The sequence below is a fragment of the Typopeltis vanoorti genome, chromosome 22 (genome assembly GCF_054136105.1).
Source record: "Typopeltis vanoorti isolate ZY-2024b chromosome 22, IOZ_Tvanoo_1.0, whole genome shotgun sequence".
NCBI classification, from domain to species: domain Eukaryota; kingdom Metazoa; phylum Arthropoda; class Arachnida; order Uropygi; family Thelyphonidae; genus Typopeltis; species Typopeltis vanoorti.
The window spans coordinates 5553504-5571124 of record NC_143570.1 but is presented as its reverse complement, the minus strand read 5'-3'; the positions used below and the strand labels follow the sequence as shown (position 1 = coordinate 5571124).

The 17621-nt window shown below is 34.7% G+C and overlaps 1 protein-coding gene across 1 annotated transcript in view; it reads left to right on the top strand.

The window, feature by feature from the left end:
- LOC150094129 (uncharacterized) overlaps positions 1–17621 on the top strand; it is a 244865-nt gene that overhangs the window by 187921 nt on the left and 39323 nt on the right. Inside the window, exon 12 of the mRNA XM_090412408.1 lies at positions 11902–12025. Coding sequence (XP_090268534.1) covers positions 11902–12025 — 124 coding nt within the window. The remainder of the gene's footprint in view (positions 1–11901; positions 12026–17621) is intronic.

The window sequence follows — 17621 nt, the reverse complement described above, 5'->3', positions numbered from 1 at the left end:
GTTCTAGGAGAGGAGGTGTGTGTGTGGGGGGGCATACAATTGGAAATCTTCTAAATGAGTATACAGTTTCAATTCATCCATATAGGATGTCTTTTTTCTATTTTCATCATATCTACAGTGGTTAAGACTGGATATATATTATAGGAATGTTCAGCAAAGAAACTAAAAAAATGGTCTGTTGCAATTTTAAGTGAGCAAAGGCCAAACAAGTTCATAATGAAATATTACATATAAATTTTTGATATTAAAGTCTCACAATCAGAATGCAAGTAATGCCGTTTAACATCATTTGTTGTTCATAAAAATAGAAAAACTCATTTCTACAAATGATCTGTTTATGATCTATATAATGATATTTTGCAAGGAAAGAAAAAAAAGTTCATATTTATTTTAATAAATATGATTTAAAAAAATTCTAAACATTTACCATAATGATTTTCAATGCAGGCATTTAAAAATTGTGCCAAAAAAAAAAAAATTCTGCATTATTGTCAGTAAAATGAAAGACAATAAATTGTCTTGTTCCATTGCACAGATTTTAAAAATAAAACACAGCAAATTTAACACTACTGCTGAAAATTCATTGCAAAGGCTGTTTTATTTTAGGATTGATTATTTATTTTTACACATATGAAATTCTTTTTCATCTTTGGGAACAGACAGTAAAATAAATTGTGCGACAAAAACTTCAAATATTGAAGGACAATGAAGAAATTCCAAGTAACACAGTATACTTCAAGTCAAGGTCACAAAGGTTGCTCTCCATTAGTTTATCCACTAACATTAATCTGCTACAATTACCATTTATGGGATTAACAACAGAGGAGGGTAATTACATCATGAAAAGCAAAATGTCAATGATGTTTTGATCCATGAAAATCCTAAGATGGCTGCTGACTTCAGCAAGTGGGGAGGTTAAAAACAAATCTGTTAAAATAAAAATAAATTGCATTCCATTTTATCAATATTTGCAGCCTTAATTCAAACTTAAATTATGTATAGGCATCAAAACCTAATTTGCTCTTCTATTATATAGTGAAACCTGTGGAGTGTTCATAACTAAAAATTCACACGTATACCACCGTAATGAAATTTTAATAATATGCAGATTATTCCATCCTAAGTATCTTAAGACGTCATCAGTACAGTTATTACAAACGATACTAGGAATTACATTCAAAGGAACAGTTAGTGCACATACTTACATTGGAATCCCTCTGTACACACAGTATCCTCAGTTGTATAAACTATTCTCAATTGTTATTATCCTTGATTGTATAAAATAAGTTTATCAGATATATTTTAATTTAATTTTAAAATACAGCCGTTTTTTTTTTTTTTTTTTTTTTAATTCCTCAGACATGATACTGTACACACTCATGATACTGTAGTATACATGTGAATTTTTCGTTAATCTGTTATTCAAAGAATCTCTACTGGTTGGTCGAGTGGTTAGCGTATCCGCTCTCCAGTCAAAAGGCTGCAGGTTTGAATCCTGCATTCGGCATGGATGTTTGTGATTGTCTGTGAAAATACTAGTGGTGGTGGTGGTGGTGGGCAGTAGATGGTATTGGTGTAGATGATGATGATGAATGCAGTTGTGGTTTGTTGTAGTTGGTGGATTGAGTGGCGGAGACGGATAGTTGTGGAGTAGGCGCCTTCTCTTAATGAGTCTTTGGACTCCCTGGAGGTGTCACTTAATAATAATCTCTACTGGCAGCCAGCTTCAGCAACTGTTGTTTGCCTTAACTGTCCAAACTGCAATCTCCACATTTCCTTTCATAGCATGTGCATTGTCAATTTCAGAGATTATTAAACCTAGAAAACCGTCATTATGATCCACTCTAGTTCAAAATTTCCTTACCACACTTTGAACTTCTGCCTTTAACATTTTTCCTAATTCCACCAAACACTCTAACCTGTTTTTAATTATTTATCTCTGAAGGTTGAATTTTTACAGTTAGTTTACTCAACCAGTGAGAACATTATTTTTACAGGCTTCATTGTTCATCATAACTAGACTGATCATATTTCCTTGAGACAAAAATGGGACATTGGGATGGCAAAAACAGGACAGGAGTTATGTAATATTCTGTATTCATAAAAAAGTAAGATGATAAATAGGTAGATGTAGAGAGGGACTGTATTACCATGATCATAGCATGAATATTTCTCTGATGAAGTGATCTTATGCAGCAAATTTCAGTCTTTGAATACCTTATCATAAAACTTCTCACACTTCATGACACAATTTTGTCTTACAACTAGCATAGCCCTCATTGTCTCAACACTTAATCTAGATTTCTCTTTTGACCCCATACTGTTCATAACAGAAAATATTCTCTCAACATGTACTGTACTTACTGTAAGACAAAGAATAAACTCTACAATATTACAAACTTTCTGAACTTTCTGATGGAAAATGGTAAATCATTAAAAGAAGACATCAACAAATTAGCAGAAGAATGTGGCATCGTTTCGGGCACATAAATAAAAAAAAAAAGAAAAAGGAATGAATGAACTTCCCACGCCTCATAAAAGTGACTTGTGACACTCCGACAAGCACATCTAAATTAATAAAAGCAATCAGCAACAAGTTCAAAGACACTTGCCCCAAATCGCAGATATGTGCTCGACCAGACCTATCATTTGCACAGAGGGAAAAAAGATGTCATCTTCAAAGAGAACCTGAAGAAAATCATCAAAATGGAGACATAGTTGGATTATCAACTACAAGCAAATTAAATTGGTGCAAAAATCAAGTGATGCCACTAGTAGCTACCATGGAAACCAATATGCAGGCACTGCATAGGAAATGTTCAAGACCCTTGCAGTCAAATATATGCCTCACAGAACCTTGCATATCCACTTCACCAACATCCGTGGCCTAAACTCCAACCTTAATAGTGTCCACTACCACCTTCAGTCTACCAAACCCCACCTACTCTTTCTGGCAGAAACTCAAATCTCACCTCCCCCAACACTATTTATCTCAACCTTCCAAACTACACGTTGTAATGCCTTTCGACCCAAGGGTGGCGTCTGTGCATACATCTGCTCTGACATGCCTTGCCATAGAGCACTTAACCTACAGTTGCCCAACTTTTGGCCTTCTTTGGTTGAAAATATCCCTTACCCACTCAGTCAAATTCATTTGCTGTCTTTATCGCTCCCCGAATGCAACCAACCACTCTGAACTCTTTAATTTCCTCTCCTTAAAAATTGATTTTCTCCAGTCCTACTTTCCCAACTGCAAAATTATCCTCCTAGGAGATTTTAATGTCCACAACACCAGCTGGCTTTCCTCCTCCTCCAGTTGTACAGATCTTGCAGGCAGAGATGCTGAAACATTTACCGTCACTAACAACCTTACAACTTGTTCAGATGCCAACCAGAATAGAAGATAACCCAAATCACTCCTCCAACACCCTAGATCTCTTCCTCACCAATCACCCTTCCAAATACACAGTGAAAGTAGTGGGTCCTGGTAATTCTGACCACAATCTAGTGCTCATCTCCTCCCCCATGCAACAATGCTTACAGAGCCACTCCCATATAAGAGTAGTTTGGCATTATAGCAGTGCCAAGTGGGACAGCCTCCACAACTTCTATGCCATATTCCCATGGTTGGACTATTGCTTCCAGCCATCCAACCCAAACATATGCACTGAACTTATCACCAAAGTAATCCTCACTGGCATGGAATCATACATTCCCCACAGTACTCTGACCTGCCATTCCCTAAACCCTGGTTCTCCAAAAGATGTGCCAAGGCTGTACAAATGAAAAACCAAACATTCCATAACTGGCTCAAATCAAGAATCCCCATCCTCCTTTAGAGTTTATACTGAAGCCCAAAATAGATACAAAAAAAAAAAACAATCAGTGCTTCCAGAAGGGCCAAAACAGAGTTTGAAAGAACAAAAAACAGAAAACTAGCAGCCTGTCCAAATGGCAGCTGAGCCTTTTGGTTTCTCGCCAAAGCAATTGGCCGTAACTTCTTCCCAACACTATTCCCACCCCTATCATACCCAGATGGCTCTATTGTATCACCACCCATACAAAAAGACAACCTTCTGGCTTCACACTTTGCTTCCAATGCATGCATAACAGACAATGGTAAATGCCCCCCCCCCCCTGCCCCAAGCCATCCCAGATGCCCTACATATACCACTATATCCTTTTGTCAGGAAGTGATTAGACACAAAAAAGTCTCCTGCCCCTGATATTTGCATTCCTCCAATTGTCCTTAAAGTTTATGCACTAGAACTGATTCCTATCCTATGTCACTTGTATATATTCTCTTACTCCACTGGTATCTATCCCACAATCTGGAAACTGCCCTATCTCACTTATATCGGTCCTGTCTAAAGTAATGAAAAAATCGTCAATTCCCAACTCCTATACTACTTAAAGGCAGCCAACTAATCAATGACCACCAGTATGGATTCCATTGCTACTGATCAACAGGAGATCTGCTCACATATGACACCCATCCCTGGACAAATAACATGGAGAAGTTTGCTGAATATCAAGTTGTTGCACTTGATATCTCCAAAGCTTTTGACTGGGTCTGCAACAACGGCTTACTAAGCAAACCACCATTGTTTGATTTTTTCTTTCAAGATTTCTATATTTGGATTGCCAGCTTTCTGACTAGATGCACACTATGTGTGATAATGGATGGTTCCTTATCCTCTCACCATTCAACTAATTATTATTATTACCCCAAGACCTCATGAAGTAAAAGACTCATCTGGGAGGTCCTTTTATAACACACACACAGCTCATCATGCCGTGTCTTAAACACACTCAAACTCCTTGCAGACACCACACTCTCAGGCAAGGCATTCCAATCATTCACAACTCTGCATGAAAAAACCTGCCTCTCACTCCCTTACTCACACCCTCTTTATACAGTTTCCAGGGATCTCCCACTGTTTTATGTAGAACTTCTCCAGCATCGATTCTATAACAACTCCTTACCAACTTGTAGGTCTCTATCATATCTCCCTCTCTTCCTACTGTCCACCAGACTCTGCAAATTACATTTTCTCAATCTTTTATACTTGACATTCTAGAGGTCAGAAACTACCTTAGTCAGTCGCCTTTGGACCCTTTCCAACATCCCTTCATCCTTCTGAAAACCAGGTGACCAAATCTGGGCACAGTAGTCCATGTGTGGCCTAATCAAAGCCTTATACAATGGAACAAGAATCTCCCTACTTCTACAAGTCAGTGTCGTCCGCATCATTCCCAGAAGCCTTTGTGTTGTCTTCACAATTTTGGCTATGTGTTCCCTAAATTTCAGATCCATATCCACTATCACCCCCAGATCCCTTATTTCCTCCACCTCCAACAATATATCCTCACCAAGCATAAATTTTGCATCTCATCTTTGTTTTCCAAATTTTAAAACCTTACATTTTGCAACATTGAACTCGCATCTCCATTTCCATGCCCAATCACTCAATTTATTCAAGTCTTCTTGTAAGGCCACAACATCTTCACTACTCTTCATGGTTCGTCCCAACTTTGCATCATCTGCAAACAACTGAATATCTCCATCCAAATCTTCACCAATATCATTAATATACAAGCTAAACAGTAATGGCCCTAAATCAGACCCCTGAGACACTCCACTAGTGACTTTCCTTTTCCTGGATATCGCTCCCCCATACACAACTTGTTGATACCTATCAGATATCCAGTCTCCAATCCAATGCACTAGTCTAATATCCAATCCCATCTGCTCTAGTTTGACTATCAACTTATCATGAGGTACTCTATCAAAAGTCTTTGTGAATTACTGTGTATCCTTCTCCTCTGTCTAAGGAAGTATTACAATACGTTATACTTACGTATTGTAATACGTAAGTAGATTACTAAAACTTGGCCTCCCTTTAGTAAATCCGTGCTGTCCATCAAAGATAATACCATTGTTGTCAACACAATTCTGGATCCTAGTTCTCACAACCTTCTCCAACTTAACCACAACACTTGACACACTGATAGGCTTATAGTTTGATGCTTGAGTTCGATCACCTCCTTTGTGAAGTGGCACAATCTTGCCCTCCTTCCACTCCTTTGAAACTTGACCGAGTGCAAGACTCGTATTAAAAAAATATGTCAAGGCAGGTGTCAGCTCCTTGGCATATTCCTTCAGAATACATGGTGATATATTATCAAGTTCCACAGCCTTATTAACATCTAGTTTGCTCAACTCCCCATACACCTCTTGCTCACTTACAGTCATCATCAGCTGCTCTCAGTCTCTCCATGAAGTCACATTCACAAGATTGAAAATTATGAACTGCTTTTATTATATTATATTACTGCCTTTATGAACTGCTCATTAAGTATCTCCACCACACATTCTGCAACAGCTGTCTTTATTCCATTTTCTCCAATCAATGCCATCCTTCCTTAATCATTCTTTCTTTTGCTGCTTACATATCAAAAGAACTCCTTAGGATTTTTTTTTTGGCTTCATTAGCTAACTGCTGTTAATACCTCACTTTAGCTACCTTCACCAACCAAGTCACCCTCCTTGCCTAGTCTTTGTAGACCTCATGGAATTAGTTATTTCCACTTCTCTTATGCTGCTTCCACAATGCCCTTTTTCTCTTTATTCATCCATCTCACACCTTCCTTATTTAACCTTTAGTTCCACATAAATGTGAAGTAGAATAATTTTTTCATTTCTGGTTGAAGTAAGTCTAGATTATTGGACACATGTATTCACAAGATTAAATAATAATTATTATTTTATTAATAAAATAATTTAAGTTACCACCCCCCCCAACCAGTCATGATGTCTATAGCAAAATCTGGATACGGTTCTCTAACACCTATTGAATAATATTGATAAGAAGTGCAATTTTGTATCACTATTTCTTCCACCATGGCCGGTAGAGAGGCTCATAAACTAATTATTATTATTTAATCTTGTGAATACATGTTTCCAGTAATCTGTACTGTGCCGCAAGTTCCATTAAAAAAAAAAAAAGATGTAGGTCTAACCATTAGTAATGCATCTAACAGAATTTTTGGGTTCAATGTCAGTATACCTATAGCTTTATATAAATTCACTTCATTTTTTAATGATGAAAATATTTTGTTCGATTGAATTAGTTTTATTTTTTCCCTCAAAATGAATATATCTCTCACTAACTCTGTTTTTAGATCTCCTTTTAATAATTTTGGATTTTTCATTTGTATTGTTTTCTGTTTCAAATTCTGCTGCTGCACCCCCTTTATCTGAAATATTTGTTCCATTATCAGTTTTTCTGATCATGTAATTTCATTTTTATTTGCTATAACACAAAAAGCATTATTAAGCTCATGAAGCAATAAGTGATACCAAGACTTCATTTCTACATTTAAAAATTTGCTGTTTAGATTCTTTCAAAACTTTCTTACTCGAAACAGAATTTTTTTTCCAATTACCAAAGAGGAATCTAAAAATTACTTCACTTGTTAGTAGATTTGTGCTATGATTGCTTAGTGCCTCAACTGCATGCAAGTCATACAGGTTTTAAACAATAAATTGTTTAATATATATTTCAGCAATTTTTGGAATAAGAGAGTGTCCCTTATCTGGAATATGTCCTTTAACATATTCCAGTGTGTTTTGTAGTACTTTTTCACTCTTTATTATTTCTTGTTGGAGTATTATTATACAGATATCTCCATGAAGTCGGAAGATTCATTGTGGGAAATCATTTTATTCACCCACTAGCCATCATTCACACAATACCTATAATATTTCTCTTTAACCTTCCTACTGGCCGAGGTGGATGAAATAGTGAGACTAAATTGCACTTCTTATCCATGTTATTCAACAGGTGTTACAGAATCGTATCCAGATTTAGCTGGACATCTATAGATGTCATGGCCATTTGGGGAGTTAAACTCATTCACTGATGAAGCACCCACCCATATCCACTTCTGGTAACCCATTCGCAACCCTCTAAGCAAAAAATCTAGTCCTAACACCTTTGCTAACCACATTCTGACACAGACTCCACTGGTGACCTTTGTTCTCTTCCCTTCTTGCCATGTACTGAAAAAAAAAAAAAGTCTTCAGTGTCATTCCTATAAAACCTCTTTAATAACTTAAATGCTTCTATTATGTCTGCTCTTTTCATCTATCAGCTAATTTTTGAAGCCTACAAACTATCAACGGGTTTTTTTTTTCATTTCTTTTTCATTCTATTCTCATAGGGAGCATTCCACAGACCTGTCAGAATCTTTGTCACTTGCCTCTGGATTCTCTCCACAACTTCTTCATCACTACGGAATCCGGTAGTCTAGATTTAGCTTTATTAAAGATTTATATAGGTGAACAATAACCTCTCCATCCCTGCTAGTTAGTGTGTTTTTCAACAAACATAATCTGATGTGCTGTTTTGGTTACCTACTTCAACTCCCTGTTCACAATCACACCCAAGTCCCTGGCCTGAATCAGTTTCCTGCAGTTCAGTTCTATCAGTATAGTACACACTGTGTATACAGCTTCTTGATCTCTTCCTAAAGTACATCACCTTACACTTGGCCACATTAAGGAGGCCACTTACCTTTTTTGCATACTGCTAGTCTATTTCAATCTTCCTGCAGAATCTCTGCATCACCTTCAGTATATTTAAACAATTGAACAAGTTTTTCTTATGCTAGATATTGAAGATGAAACATTATCCTATAAAGCATATTCTACATTATCTGAATCTAATTTGTTTTATTTCTTCATCATCATTGTATTTACATCATCATCTTCATTGAGACTTTAGCTAACATCATTGCTATTTCTATCTTTTTATTTTTTAACATAAAGTACTTTTATCACAGCAAGATGAGGTGCGTGGTTGTAACGTAAATGTTGCAAGGCAAGGTAATTTTCCGAAACATTACTGCAGTTCCCTCAATAATAGTTACAATTACATGTTTCAAGATTTGTTTTGAAACAGATGTAATTGCAACTACAAGTGAGGGCACTGCAGCAATGAAACATTTTGGAAAATTGTATTGTCTTTCAAATTTATATTACAACCATGAAGTGAATAGCATTTGTTCATCATCTTCACTGCTTTTCATTCTTTTCGTGCCATTAATATGTTCAAAATGATGAAGTCTACTTGTTGATGATAATACTTTGAACTGCAATGTTTTGGAACACATTTGATAATGTGCTGTCTGATTTTTCCCTTTTTTTTTTTTTTTTTTTTAAATATTGCACCCATTCCTTGTAAGCAAAATTAGTGGTTATTCAGAAATAATAATTAATAATTAAATATTTATATAATTGTCATACTAACTTCAATTTCACACTACACATGTAGACTGGGATTATAGTGAACTTGGGGAATATTCCAATTATTTTATTTCTTACTTGGTGAGAACAATGAATTTCAATTCAGAAAAGATTAATTAAAAATCTTCAGTTTTGCAGGAAACATTTCTACTATTCCTGGCAATCTGGAATTTTAAAATTACAAATTTTCCTCAGAATTCGAATTCTTGGGAAGAAGCCCTACTTACAGGTGCTTAAGACTCACAGGCTACCCAGATTTGTTTTCATAACCATAATTTTAGGATAAGATAGTTAGCCTTAGACTGAAATATATTTTTATGTATAAATTACATGTGTTCTCCAGACTAATTTGTTTGGTCGCAGGATGAAAAATCTTGCCCTCCATATAAGATCAGCTAATTCATTTGAGGAGCCATGAAAAAGGTTCTTTGCATTCTTTTGAATCCAATTCTTTGTAATTAAAGGATTTCGTGAAAATAATTGTACTATGAAAATTCTACTTAATTAGTATATATGTATATATATATGTGTGTGTGTGTGTGTGTGTGTAAATAAGATTTTTTTTACCTTGGGAATAATGTATATTAGGGTTACCAAGTAATTTTATAAACTTGGTTATTTTACTCCTAATCCCAAGTAAGCAAACAGTTAAGTTTGCGCCTGAAACGTAGTTCAAGTCTAAAGGTGGTGGTGCAACAACAGGGCAACTCATTGTAAAGGTGGGTAAATCTCTGATCACTATTCTTAGTATTTTCCATAATGTAAAGCACATCTCACTAAGAGATGTATACTGCAATACATTATGGGTGGGATCACTACCCAGACTGGTTTCAACCTTTTTTGAGGTCTCCTCAGTGAGTAGCTGGACCCTAAATACCAAGGTTTTGGTAATACAGAGCCTTATCAACTTTCCCTATGCAAATTGCTAAAAGGTGTTTTTATCTCGAATAATCTCTGGAATAATTTACACTTGAACGTAGTGCAAAGATGTATTGCAGTATACATCTCTTAGTGAGATGTGCTTTACATTATGGAAAATACTAAGAATAGTGATCAGAGCTTTACCCACCTTTACAATGAGTTGCCCTGGTGTTGCACCACCTTTAGACTTGAACTACGTTTCAGGCGCAAACTTAACTGTTTGCTTACTTGGGATTAGGAGTAAAATAACCAAGTTTATAAAATTACTTGGTAACCCTAATATACATTATTCCCAAGGTAAAAAAAAATCTTATTTACATCTATATCTCTGGAGGAGATATAGATGTAAATAAGATTTTTATAAGAATTTAAATAAGAATTTTAATTTTAAATAAGATTTTTATAAGATTTAAATAGGAATTTTACTCCATGGAGTAAAACCAGGTTTAAAATAGCTTGGTATCTTTAACATTTTATACCCAAGGTAAAATACTTTCTACATATATATATATATATATATATATATATATGAAGTGACTTTAGTACAATGGATCATATTCAAGTTGTATGACAAATTATTGACTGGTGCAATGAATATCAGATACCGCTATGTCTTGGTTTTATTGATTATGAGAAAGCCTTTGAATACTTAAAGCATTATGAAACCAACATGTGGAGGAGCCATACATCAGGACCACGAAATCAGCATACACCAATACCACAGCAGCAATTCATTTCAATGGAAACATCTCTACTATAGAAATACAAAGAGGTATAAGACAGGGTGACACAATATCTCCAAAATTATTCTCAGTGTGCCTAGAAGAAATATTCAAACTTCTTGATTTGAAGTTGGAATATTTCATTTACACTTTGCAGATGACATGGTTATCTTTACTTCAACTGCAAATGAATTACAGATTCGTATCCATGAACTCCAAAGCAAAACAGCTGGTCTAAAGGAACTGACATATTTACAATGGAAAACAATATTGTAGTTGAAGGAGATAAGCCTCGTCCTCCTCTTTCAGATTTTACACCTTTGAAGAATTCAAATATATCAACTAAATATAGCATTCTCCTTCATTATTGTTTTCTAATATACAGCATCTTAAAACAATCACATTGTCCCCCACTCTGTGCAGATTTGGTTAGAATTAATTGATAAATTAAAATATTCAAAGTTATCCTACAATTAATTGCATTAGACCAATTAAGATGAGCACTGATGTGCTGTACACTCTTAAAACTTTCATACATTGATAAAAATGCAATCATGCGGTCAAACTGATGTGAATTTTGTAACGTGGGTTGTGTAAGCCAAGACAGCGCACCCATCCGGAATGGGCACATGATGCCATATATATATTTACAGGGTGTGTAGTTATATATATATATATATATATATTTACAGGGTGTGCAGTTAGTGAATGGTATAGCCTGTCAGTGGGCTTGTAAGTGGGTCTTCAGTAAACATTTTCAAGAAGAGATATAAGCATTTAGGCATTTGACCTACAAAGTGCCCTCCTCAATGAGTTCATGATTCTCTATGCCAATATATAACATAAATAAATATACTTTAATTTTCTTTTATTTGATAATTATAGTTTTCTCTTGTTCATGTTTACTTTTTTTCCCTTCTCTCTCTTTCTTTCCTCCTACCCTGAAAGATGCTGCTGGTTCTCTTAGCAGAAGAGTTGTTTGAAATTGGTCCACAGAAGCTAATTGATTCTCCAAGCATAATTTCTTTCAGTAAAGGATATTTTGTTTTAGATTCAATTCCTCTTTGTCCAGGTAAGGCAATTTAAACTGATTATTAGAAATTAGGGCATTACTGGATGAAATATCAGATTTATTTGATTAAAAAAAATTATTTCTAGAAATTGGCAGGAAAACATGGGGGAGGGGAGGGGAAACAGGAGACATCATTATTAGCAGGAATATGATACCTCAAGAAATATATCATAATAATGTATATGCACATATGAGATTTCAACCAATATAGAATACAGTTTGGTTGACTAACTCCTAAAGTGACAGTCTATTCTTATTTGTTCATCATCCATGTGGATACCTAATAATGTTGCATACCATGAGAAAGTGAAGATTGGACAGTGGATCAAAATGACCTAAATTGATTCTCTGCATTCCTTATTGTTTATGTAGGATTGTTCATCAGAAACTAGTCATGAAATATTAATTGTGTTAGATATCACAACATCCAGTGCAACACTTGAGGATATACATCAGCAAGTGATGATAGTAGGTTACACTGTCTTACCAGAAGTCATGGAAACATCCTTCTTATCACATGGGAATGGATGCGACATGCAAATTCTCTGGTCTGTAAAATAGATCACCAGTTCACTCAGAAGTCATGCAGTCTAACAGCATGTATTGCTACATATTGTAGCAATACATGCCCACTATTATGTAGCAATTAAGCATTCTCAGATCCAGTATTGACAATTTTTTGAAGAAATGATAGACCAAAAATGATATTATGAGCACAAGATATGACCAGATAAGCCTAAAATCTGACTGACAATTTGCTGATGAATCTTGAGAAAGCTAGTTAATAAATAAACACTATCCATGGATTGACACTAGCCAACACTGCCAACTGCTGATTCCTCCATGAGAAGACATCTTTGACTAAGACAATGGCCAAGGCCTACTGAACCTGGACCATGAAGTGATGTCATGCTATATGCTCTTCCAATATGATGGACATTGTTATGTGTACATGGATTTTTCAGCATAAAATTTGGATGTGAGGATTTGCTTCTTATGATGTGAATTAGGTTCAGTGGCCATAGTGCATAGAATCATGCACTATGACTCAGTGTTGGATCCCACTTCGTCTTAATCTATACCTTGGATCCGACATGTTATTTACTATGATGTTCTTAAACAAAATAGAAGGTTGCTAGTTGATTTCTAATTCAAATATAAAGAAAATTTATATTTAAAGACTGCGCCACTTTATATCTGAATTAGTTCAAGAATTGAAGATAAACCAACTCACAACTATCTCTCCTTTTAGGTGTTAATATTATATGTACTGGCTGAGTATATTTAACTTATTTATCACTCCCGCTTTGGTTCGAATATTTTATGAATGGTGCAGTAAAAGAGATTCAGGCAAAATACAACTTTTGATTAACAAAAACAAACATTTAATTTTAAAATCACAAATTTTACACTTAACTTCAAATCACTAATTAAGTTATTAGAAACACTTCAGCCTTCCTGACAATACAGTCATACAATGGTAATTCTGCTATCTCTATTACAGTTTTCTCACAGTTCCTTAAGTTCCAAATACAATAAAATTGCAGTAACACCTCTTCACAAACAAACACTTTTAATTTTACGCTTCAGTTAATTCTCACCAATAATTACTGTTAATATAAGGAAATTCTAGGATGAAACTCACACACTTCTCTGTTTAGAAATCTTAATGGTTGGAATAACCTTACTGATAATCTTCTTTCTTCATAAACTCACACACAAACATTTCTTTATAACTGTAGACACTTTGAGCAGTATACGGCACTCATTAAAATAAATCTTCTAAGCAATAACTGAATTAATCATCGGTCACAATAAACACACATAAACAAACGTTGTTGCATAAAGTACTACTGATCACTCATGAAATAAGGCAATACACAATAATTCCTTAACTTGAGGTTTTATATGCACAGCTGTTAATTCTTCCTGCATTTATTTAATTCTTTAGGCAATATATTTCTAAGCACAGCTAACGGTAAATTTCAACTTACAGCCTCTACTATTCGCTAATAACTCTGTGCTTTGCTTCAAGGTTCTGTATGTCCTTGAAAGGTCGGCCCTGAATTTAAATCTCAACTCAAGTATCGCTAGTCCATTTAGTAGTCATTCAGCTGTCTTCCGTAGCTATAATTGTTATTTTACAACTTATTAGCTAACCGCCTCTCAACTAGTAGACTTTAATTAGCTGCTTGAGTGACTTGCCGACTCTCTATTATCGCACTGTGATTCCCGAATGCTCCGATTCCAACCTAATGCCAATCCTCTCTCTCTCTCTGTTTCCTTATTCCCTATAATTTCAGCGTTCATCGCTTATATATATCTGTTCTTCCTGCCTAAATTGTTCTCATGATTTCTTTAACTAAAACTCTTTTCAATAAGCTTTCTCCTCACGTGGTGTTCCAAAAACGTGCTGCTTACTTACATGCATCTCCATGACAACAAAACAAAACATAATAAAATTGAGCTATTACATAACGTTAAATTTCTACAAATAGGAATAAATAGAGAATATTTACATTTCAATTAATGTGCAGTTAAATTATCAAATATAAATTCTATATTAACATAGAAATAAGCTAAATAGCTTGATAATATTTTAACACAGAGTTTTTCTACTATTAATACATATATTCTTGATTAAATAATTAAATATTAGATAAAATTAAAGGTAGGTATATGAATATTAAATTGTAAAATAAGTTGTTTACATTAAATAATATTTACAAGTCTAGCCTATGTGATGGAAGATCATGTTGGATTCTGATACAAATAATAATTACTCCAATCTCTATATAATCAGAATCCAACATCAGCAACGTTTTTAATATTTACCTAAATGAAATAATAATAAAATGGAATAAAAATTCCCATCAAGGTATTAAACTTTCTGCTACTTAAACACTCTCCTTTTTGCCGATGACCAAATAATAATTACAAATTCTGAAGATTACTTACAGAAAACTATTTTAGATCTAAATGAGATAGCCAAAGATTACAATATGATAATATCAACAGAAAAATCAAAAACTATGGCCTTTAAAGGACAAGATCAAGCAAGAACTAAGATAGTAATAGATAACAAGATCTTAGAACAGGTGAATTCGTTTAACGATGTATGATCACATATGAAATTGATAAAGATATAAACGTAAAAATTGCAAAATATTTAAAAATAACAGGTGTAATTAACGCTATATTTAAACCAAACCTAGTTCAAAAACAAACCAGACTAAAAGTATACAATACATTAGCCCTACCAGTCTTATTGTATGGAAGCGAAATCTGGACAATAAAACAAAAAGACAAACAAAGATTAATAACAGCAGAAATTAAGTTTATGAGAAAAACTGCAAAGTATACTCTATTTGTTGAGTATGAGGAAAGATTGAGAAGATGTAATTTGCAGAGTCTGGTGGAGAGGAGGAAGAGGGTAGATATGATAGAGACCTACAAGTTGGTAACGGGTTGTTATAAGATCAATGCTGGAGAAGTTCTACAGAGAATTGTGGGAGATCAGGGGAGAACCAGAAGTCATCCCTGGAAACTGTATAAAGAGGGTGTGAGTAGGGGAGTGAGAGGCAGGTTTTTTTCGTGCAGAGTTGTGAATGATTGGAATGTCTTGCCTGAGAATGTGGTGGCTGCAAGGAGTTTGAGTGTGTTTAAGGCTCGGTATGATGAGATGTGTGTGTGATAAAAGGACTTCCCAGATGAGTCTTTGACTCTAATGAGGTCTTGGGGTAATAATAATATACCACTTATTAGTGAAAGATTTTTTTTGGAATTCATTATAGCTCTACAACATTTCCTAAATTATAAACAATTGTCTGAAGGCTGCCTATATAGTTATGCAGTATATACAGTCTGTTATTTGTCATTTCCCTTTGCTTGCCTAAAGATACTTTCATGATAAAGGTAAAATATTGGAGTATTCATTAATTATAGTTTGTTATTCCAAAATGGCGGCTTTATCATTGCCACAACATAAAGGTTAATTAAACCACTATGTACTTCAATATTACCGCCAAGTATCAATACTCAAGTTAAACATTCTGCTTTAACTTTCAAGAGCCAAAGACTAACCTTAATTTAAGATGAAGTGTTTTTTTTTTTTTTTTTTTCCCAAGGGACATAATTATTTCTCTTAAATGTATTTGAGATCAAAGTATTACACAGTCCATTTGAACATGTTAAGCATGAACTTTAATATTAGATAAGCTCCATTTTACTGGTAGGATTACTCCACTTGAACAGAAATAAATATTCATTAGATATACAAACACACACATATACTCACTCTTGGGCCACATATCATGGCTACCACCATAAAAATAGTGTGTCAACATTCTATTTAGAAGAAAGTTCTAATAAAATGGTCAGACTGATTCATGTGTTGAGATAATTAGGGATGAACTTGAATTTTTTTAAAAAAATGTTACACACACACTTTGAAAAGTTTTTTTTAGTTGGTTATAGTATAAATTAAAGATGCCAGGAAGTTGTATTCTTGGTTTAAGCCTTTATTCAAGCATAAGCAAACAAGGTGTGCATGAGTTATCTTCACAGTTGGGTTACTTCTATATAGAGACTAATGACTTCATATCATGTATTAGTCCCATAATGTAAAGCACTCTCCCCCTCCCACTTTTGGACATGTATAATGCTAGGCATTATGGGAAGGGCCACTACCTAGACTGGTTGGCTGAATGGTTAGAGTATCCACTCTCCAGCCAAAAGGCTGTGGATTCGAAAATCCCACTATGGGCTTGGATGTTTGTGAAAATACTGGTGGTGGTGGTGGGCAGTAGATGGCATTGGTGTAGATGATGATGCGGTTTGCTGTAGTTAGTGGATTGAGTGGTGGAGACAGAGAGTTGAAGAGTAGGTGCCCTCCCTCAATGAGTCTTTGGACTCCTTGGAGATGTCACATAATAATAATAATTTGATCACAAAAGAAACAAAGAAATTATGAAAGAATTAAACCAAGAATCAGTAATAGAAAAAATTAAAAAATATAAACATAAATGAATGGAACACGTTCAAAGATTGAAAATAGGAAGATTACCAAAACAAGCCTTAAAGTACAAGCCATTAGGAAAAAGAAAACCAGCACGACCTCTTAAACGATTCAATGACTTCTAAGGCCAGAACAGGCCACACTAGGCCTAAATCCTTGATATGCATGATGATGACTATGATTCAGTGCTATTGTTGTGGTTTTTGTTGAAGTGTCTTGATACCTGTACATGTATTTTGTTTAATAAATGTTCGTTTTAATAACAGGAGTACAGTGTGCAGAACTTGAAATGACCCTCATATTTCCATATATTGGAAAACATTTTACTTGTTCTGCAGGTCCTCTAGTGAGAATACAGTTGATGTTTGCCACACTCTGTTTTGATAGTTTCGTCTTTTCATGTTGATTTTCCTACTACTAAATTTGTTACAGTAGTTATCCAATGCAGTTAAATAGTCCTAAAGGCTTGAAGTATTTTATGAGTACAACGTATGCATAAAGTACTGAGTTATGAATATATTTGATTTTGATATCTGGTTTCATCACTGAAATATCCATGTGCATTGTATTCATGCTATT